This window comes from Propithecus coquereli, unplaced genomic scaffold (assembly GCF_000956105.1).
Source record: "Propithecus coquereli isolate 6110/MARCELLA unplaced genomic scaffold, Pcoq_1.0 Scaffold57, whole genome shotgun sequence".
Taxonomy (NCBI): Eukaryota; Metazoa; Chordata; class Mammalia; order Primates; family Indriidae; genus Propithecus; species Propithecus coquereli.
Genome location: NW_012151618.1, coordinates 6,866,294 through 6,874,512, shown reverse-complemented (window position 1 = coordinate 6,874,512; position 8,219 = coordinate 6,866,294). Strand labels below are relative to the sequence as shown.

Genomic DNA, 8,219 nt, shown 5'->3' with positions numbered 1-8,219 from the left:
CAAAAAAACAAACAAACAAAAAAAAAGAATCCGGATGAGCAAACATTCTGTGCTCCTTGGAGCAAGAGCACAGTAGAAACCCCAGGACATTGTGTATGCCCAGTGCAGGGCAACTGGCTCCAAGGACACAGGATTGTGTCAGTCTGTGCCCCAGCTTCTCCACCAATGACAGGGGCCAGTGACGTATGCCCACCCCATCCCAGAGCTCCCCTATCAGTATCTGGGATTCGAAAATAACATGGTAGACCAAAGTTGTCCTGGATTATGCCCCGCAAAGCAAAATCTGGCTTATTTTAAGAACTTTCCGATTTCACTCCAAATGCTGACCGTATATTCTTTTGTTTCAAAAGCTAAGATGGAACAGACATATTCCAAGTTCTGAACACACTTTGTAATAATCATTTTAAAGCCCTGGAATTTCTATAGCTGACATATCTGACTGAGGATCCTCTCAGAATGGAATGAAAAACCCTGTGATCCCCACAGGAAGTAGGAAACACTCACATGCAGTTGACCTACCCCATCCTTCCTATCCCCTCTTGCACGGCCCACTCCACAACCTCTGTATTCTGGATTCTGGGATAGCTCCTTTCTGTTCCCCTTCAGGGCACAGATCAAGGGTGCTACTTTTCACAGAAATAGTTGCATTTTTTTTTTCACTCTCAGAGGTGCCAAAAGGAAGATCTCTAATATCGAAGCCTGGTAGTGTGAGAAAGAATTTAGGGTCTTCCCTACTACGCGGAGGAGATGTTGCCTACTCGAAAGTCCTGCCCTGGAAGGGTGTCATTCCACCCTGGGAGGAAATGTGGCTGCTTGCTGGGTGATTCACCTCAGCATTTTCAATAAGATGAGCTCAGTATCAAGAATCCAGAAGGTCTGAAGAGAGAGGAGAATACATAGAACAGTAGGAGCGAACATAGTCCCTGTGAGAATGACTTGAAATGACTAGAGAGACTCTGCGAAGCTCAGCGCAAGGCAGAGATTTCAATGCAAGACACCTTCATGGGGTCCTGTTTGTGTTTGTGCAACGCTCACCTGCAGGTGCCCAGGAGGAGACAGAGCAGCTGTTTCAAACAGTAGACAGGCTCTCAAGTAGAAGAGGAAACAGGCTCAATGGGGCAAAGGGAGCTAGCATTTAATGAGCATTTCCTTGTCGGGAACTATACATGTAATATGTATTAATTCTCACAAAAATACTATGAAGTGTTATCTCATTTTGAGGAAACTGAGACTCACCAAGGATGTTAAAATCATTGCCTTCGAGCCTAACAATGCAGTCAGGTGACGCAGCAGGAAGCAGGTGGACAGTGTTAGTTGTCCTGGGGGATCTCTGTGCTGATGCAGCTTCTGCAGCTGCATGTCCCCAGGCCCCAGGTGCAGGTGTAGGGGGCTCAACAGTCTCCTGTTTGCTACGCTCGCCTCACACCTGTCCACCTGCATTGAGTAGTATTTTGTGCTTCAGAGAAAGCAAAGACCCCAGCTTCAGGGTAGAGCTAACAGTCTGATTCCTCAGCACACCCACCAGTTACACTCGCACGTCCACAAGCAAATAACAGCGAACTCATGGCTCCAATCTATGGATATGTTGAAGCAGAGGGAGTCTGATTCCACATCTACCAAGGACATTGCCCGAGGGATTCCAGCAATGTATGGGAAGTGTTATAAAAAGTGTAGGCTCTAGAATTAGAAAGAACCTTAGTTCGATGCTTTCCTAGTTTGGGCCAGTTACTTCATCTCTTTGAGGCCTCATTTTCTCTGACTGTTTATGGGTGAAAATAAAGCCTTTCTAATGCAGTTACCATAAGGATTAAACAAATGTATACAAAGAACCTAACTTATGTTAGGTATTTAACACATGTTTCCTATCTTTGCAGCTCAACGCTTTGAAACCTTTTCTCTGTGGTAGGAAAATGCATTGCAAACTTCATCCCAACACTAGTAAAGGTGAAAGGCCTGTCTATCCCAAATTAGAGCTAGTTCTTTGGCTTAGGACTTAATTATTGTTGGTTTTCGTGTAGTTTACAAAGAATTTTTCATGGATCCTGTCTTCCCTTAATGCTGCCAGTAGGCCTTATCAGTCCTTTACACCGTAGTGTGAACAAGGTTGAGATGCTTCCTCTAAGAGCAGCTTTGTGGGGGAGGGAGGGAATGGCACCAGACTCCCAAGGTCAAGGGAAAAAACAACCTTAAAAATTTAAAGAACCAGTGAGTCCCGCATATCCTCTGCCATCTTTTTAATGTTCCCTTCCTCCATGTCTTATCAATATGTAAAGCTTTCTACAAGGAAAAGCAAGGCAAAATGCATCTAAATAAAGTGGAAGCAAATACTTTCTATAACCTTTGAGCAAAATCATGTAAATCTAAAAAAATACCGTGTTCGTGCAGAAAATTCTTGTTTACACATCCCCATAAGCCTCAACAAGACTGAAGATTATAATCACAATTACAGATTTCATCAGCGTTCACTTTAGAAAATAAATGTACAGTACAAATAGAAATTAATTCTTTCGGGAAATGATTGGCTCTAGCCCAAGGATACAAAGTTTAATTTTTCAACATACAACATGACGATATTATTTCTTTATCCCCAACCTTGAGTACTGGGGAAGACACCCTACTAGTTGCATGAGCGGAATAGTGAATGGCTGAAAGCAACTTTTACCTTCTCAATTCAGAAAGTATGGGATTATGAAACAGGTTCTCATTAAGAAATAAAGAGAGTTTTAAATTTTTCAGTTGCCAAAAAAGGATGTTTAATTCACGTCTTTTTCTTTGTTTTCTGCGGAGCACTAAGAATTGTAACTGAATCTGCTTCACTTTTCTGCACCACATGTCACCATGAGGCTGAAATCAGTCTGTGGTGATGACTGCTCTCCTCTTTGGGGCCAGATTGTCAAGTAATATAAGAGTCTCAGTCCTGTCCGTAACTCCCTAAAAATACTTGAATGAACTGGGTAAGAAGAAGAATCTCTCAGAGACCAGAAAACTTTTGACTCTTTCTTCATGTTACACTAGTTCAATTTTTTGAGTTCACATTTGTTTCTCAATCTTGGCTTAGCTGACAAATTCTAAACTTATTCTTCTAAATTATTATATATTTATCCTATGCAAAGAACTTCTAATGTATAAAGCTTATGGGCAATTCTCTATAACCTTAAGAAAAATAAATTTATTTACACCCGAAGTAGGAAATCTTTGAACAGGTATTTTTTTTATATATATAAAAAAGATTGAAATCAATAGTTGCCACATGACAATAATTTTCTATGCACAAATGGAATAGCTCTAGCTATTCACAAATGGTCTGGCTGCAGGATTCAGAGAATGCTAGAACATGTAGCAGGATAAAGCCTAGAGCCCACGCCACTTAAGTAAACTTCCCAGTCTCTTGTTAATAGCTGAGTAAATATCTGGACAAATCCTCAAGAGGTTCTTAGAATCAGTCCGTCGTTTATATCAAGAAGGTTATTGTAACTGTCTAATGAAAGATCTTTAGAGATTACCTTGAGTTAAAGAGAGGGACAAAAAAAAAAAAATGACACAAATCCAAAGCTGGACTATTGCATAGTACCTTACTTCTACCTAGTGCAATTTCTAATTTGTTAAAAGTCAAGTGATCTGACAACACAAGCTTTGCCAAGCACTTGTCATAATGAGCGGTTTCTTGCCATCTGCATTTATTGACTGTCCATGCTTATTTCAGGTAACGGAGTTTCCCCAGTGCTTGGGGAAAGCAAGCAGGGTACGATCAATTCATCAGTGAAAATAATTCCTAACGACTGATTTTTAAATCATAAAACCATTTTAGAGTCGGAGCAGATACCTGAAATGAAGAAAGCACATCACTCCCCCTCTTCCATCCCCGTCAACTTTTGTGGATAAATGCAACGAGTAAATGAAAACCTAATATTATGGCCACTAAATAGCCAAACAGCCTCTAGTAACTTGTTGCTTCCTGGAAGAGATGAATCTGATAGCTAAGTTATAACAAACCAAAACAAAACTCTCCACTGCCAGTTTGACAGCTAGGGAAGCATTATCGGGTCAGAATTTAGGAAATTCAGGAATACTTACAACCATGATGTACGTGCCCAAGAACTCGGCCAGTGTTTCTTTTGCTAAGTTCCTCTTCAAGGCCAGTCTCTGCTTCAAGCTTTTCCCCTTCTCTCCTTTCTCAGGCTGCATTGTGGGCTTCTCAGATGACGACTGTTTCGGCTAACACCTGCCTGTTCTGGTCCCCAGCTTCACACGCACGAAAAAATGGAAGTTTTGACAAGTGCTCACGGATTCCTGGAGATGTCTGGTGAGGTTCTCCGACTGTACGAATGCTGTGCCAATTAGAGGCTGTGACTTAATCCTCTCCTGGTGGAACCATCGTTCTCTGTTCCCTGCTATTTGTTGGAATTCGCAAGTTAGAACCTGAAATCCCCAAAACGATCCTTTTTGTGCCTGACAGATTAATCATTACCTTTATTCTCAAGGTATTTTTTTCTCTGTTTTTTTTTTTTTTTCCCCCAAGAGATGAGAAAAGAGACGTGCTGGTTGTGTTGCCAAACCACAGTGATGGGCCCTGGTCCAAAAGAGATTTACATGTTACACAATTGCAGGCTTCTGATTTTTTTGTTTTCCCTATTCGGAAGTGGGTGGTTGGGGTGTAGTTTGGAATTGTCACATCAGGTATAGATGCATCCAGTGTAAACATTCTTTTCGGGAGAAGGTTTTTATGCAAACTGGAGAATTTGAGGAAAATATAGATTTATTGTCCTACAAGATGAATCACTCTTGTTTTCTTCCAGTATCTGTTTGGTGACTTCATGACACCACTCTGAGATTGGTAAGAACCACTGTCACCATTCTAGAGATGGAGAACTTAACACACAGAGAGGCCACTGCAAGCTGCACACTGCAAGTCTGTAGGATGGGATGGGGCCACCTCCTTGCTAGTGAAACTGGACTTTGTCTGCTGAGGATAGTTTGGGATCCAAAAGTTGGTTAGATAGAGGAGTCAACTTTTTGAGTCTCTTCTGAAGAAGGATTCCAGTTTCAAAAACAAGTTAATCCCCATCATTAACCATAAAATATTTAGGCAAAATACGTAGAAAATAAACAATAGCAGCTCAAAATTCTATACTGCATGGCCATAACTGAGCTTGAAAGATATCAATCTGAGTACACATCATCCCAATTAAACAAGGAGGGGGATCAATACACCTAACCCAGGCTCCTAGGTCACTGCATTTAAATTTGATGAATTAACATGCTTGCATGCAACAAATTGTGTTTGGGACTAGTTTCTTGTCCTGCCAGATTTTCAAGCCTTGTGTTTCAAAACTGGTTTGTCTGAAGAAATAGAATACAGCATTAGGTTCTGAATACCAAGGCACCCACGGTACCCACCCCACGTGGTGCGCTTCCTCTCAGTCCTCCCACGGAGAAGCCCGATCTGTTTCAGGCCCTCCCCTTCCTTTGTAGGAGGCCCTCAGTCATTTCCAGCTGAGGAGGCAGGTAGGAAGGAAGGGTGAAGAGGATGTGGAGAAAACAGCTGGTAAGAGTCCAAGGGCAGAAGGTGACACCTAATCTGTAGGTGAAATTTAGAATTTAGGCCTCAAGAAGTTATAACTTGCCCAAGGCCACATGATTGCAGAACCAGGACAAAACCCCACCATTTTGGCCTTCACTCTTAGTTAAATTATCATGGAGACCATTGCCTGAAAGAGTTACCTGTGACTACACTACTCCCAAGTCCCAGTGGATGGACCAGAGAAACAGGACTTTATTACAGTGACTACAGCTATTAATAATAACAACACACAAGTGTTCTCTGCTTTCTTCACTCGCTCATCTAACAACTATTTATTGCGCACTCATTATGTGCCAAGCACTGCACTTAGCAAAAGCACACAGCATTTTTGCCCTTCACAGAGCCTAGAGTCTAGTGAGGGACACAAACATAAGTGAAACAGTCCCATGTGCATAGAAATAAAATCATAACTGAGATGATGCTATAAAGATGGGAGCCATATTTCTATGGGGAAATATACAAAGGGATTTCACCTTGTCAGAGAGCTAGCTAATGGCTCCTCCAAGGACATCATGTCTGAGCTGAGATCAGAAAGAAGTACAGGGGTTAACTACATGAGGTGGGGACGGATGTGCGTGTACAAAGGCCTTGGTGGAGGTTGGGGGATGGGAAGGGGTGCAGGACAGCACGGTGACTGTCAAAGAATGAGAGAAACCCACTCTGGTTGGCCCCCAGAGAGAGTGAAAAAACACAGTGTGCAAAATGAGCCCAGAGCCGTGGGCAGGGGGTCAGACCATATGCAGCCTCTTCGTAAGTAGTGTTTAGGGCTCAAAGCATCGTGAGTCATAAGAGGTGCTTTAAACAGGAATATGACGCCCTAAGATTTGAGTTTTGAAAAGATCATCCTAGCCGTGTGGTGGAGAGGAGATTGGAGGGGACCTGGAACAGACATTGGTAGATCCATTCTGGGATATTACAGAATCCCAGGACTGGGTGGTAGCTTTGACAATGCAGAAATGGAGGAATTCAAGAGGTCTTTTATATCTTCAAATTGGAAAGATTTGGTGGATTAGATGTGGGAAATGAGGAAAGGGGACTCATCAAGGTTGATTCCTGGGTTCCTGGCTTTCTGGGGAAGGTGGTGTGAAGCCCTGGGAGAGAAACCCTGGAAGACTACAGTGGAAGATCATTAATTCTGCTATTGCAAAGTCGAGCCTCAGGGGCTTCTGAGAGATGACATGGATCCAGAGACAAAGGGAATGGCTGTGTGCTCACAGAGGTGATATCTGGAGCCAGGGGTAAAGAGAAGGTTCCCTGGGAGAGAGCTTGAAGAGAGCAGAGACTAAGCTTGAGATACTGAATATTTTGTGCTTAGGTAGAGGAAAATGATATCTTCATTATTTCTTTTATTTTTTAGGCAACAGTCATGTTTCTTACCTCCAGCTCCGTGAATTGTTCATCACCAATCATAGTTCACTCACATTCCCCAGATAGCCACCAAACAAAATGTTCAAAAGCATCCTAAGAAGGTAAGCAACGAATAGCATCCCTCTCTTCTTCCACTCAGGAGGAGGCCTTTGTAGAGATACCCTCACTCCAAAGTTCTCATTGGAAGCATGGCGCTGCTTGATTTCTTTCATTTTTTTCATCCAGAAAAATGTTTCATTGAGTATTTACCATGTGTCAGGCACAGCATTAAGTAGTGGGGATTTAAAAATGAGGAAGACAGAGCTCTACGATTAAGGAATTCATAGTCTAAGTGACAAAGACCTCCAAAGGAATACACCACGCAGTAAAATAGCGAGCAAGGTACTGAACCAAAATTCCAGCTATCACCACAAGGATATCTGAGAGGTCATTCTGCCTTTGCCAACAAATTGCCTCATTTTGCTGTCAACGGTTCTAACACTGATGTGCTCTGCTGGATGCACTGCCATGTTGAATTTCCTGGCCTAAACAGCTCTTTTAATTTCCCCTGACTCTCTCCCTCCTGACATTTTCTGCTCACCAGCAGTCTCTTCCTTGTCTATCTGGTTTTGCCTTGAGTGACCATCTTTGCCTGCACTCATGGCGTCCCAGGACAGAAGCCTGTGTTCCGAAGGGTAACCTCTGGCCTCACGTCCCTGACCTCTCCTACTGTGGCCGCCTTTACCTCCACTCTAGTTCGGAAGTCCCAACAGTCCACTGTTGGGGACTGTGTCACCACCCAGGACTGCTCCTCTTTCAGAATCTTTAATACCAAGACTCGTCTCACTGACTTCCAGTCCTCACATTTCACCCACTTGCTGACTTTCCCAGATCTGTTTGACATCCTCCTCATAAATTCAGTCCCTCTCCCTCCCTCTCCACCTTGCTCTTATTTGGTGACTGCCCAGGCTAATGACGTGCTTACCAGCATCTCATGTTCCACAGACCTGTTGACTTTCTTCCACACCCACATTGCCAAAGCCTGGGTATGCCCGGCCACCTATTTTTCTTTTTTTTTTTCTTTTGAGACAGAGTCTCACTCTTTTGCCCGGGCTAGAGTGAGTGCCGTGATGTCACCCTAGCTCACAGCAACCTCAACTGCCTGGGCTCAAGCGATCCTCCTGCCTCAGCCTCCCGAGTAGCTGGGACTACAGGCATGCACCATCATGCCCGGCTAATTTCTCTATATATTTTTAGTTGTCCAATTAATTTCTTTCTATTTTTAGTAGAG

At 43.0% G+C, this 8,219-nt stretch overlaps 1 protein-coding gene across 2 annotated transcripts in view; it reads right to left on the bottom strand.

Moving 5' to 3' along the window:
- Positions 1 to 4,498, bottom strand: part of AQP9 (aquaporin 9) — a 34,824-nt gene extending 30,326 nt beyond the window's left edge. For both annotated transcript variants that reach the window (XM_012658074.1, XM_012658075.1), the window contains exon 1: positions 4,075 to 4,498. In XM_012658074.1, the coding sequence (XP_012513528.1) occupies positions 4,075 to 4,185 (111 nt within the window). In that variant the 5' untranslated portion in view covers positions 4,186 to 4,498. The remainder of the gene's footprint in view (positions 1 to 4,074) is intronic.
- Between the last annotated feature and the right edge of the window lie 3,721 nt (positions 4,499 to 8,219).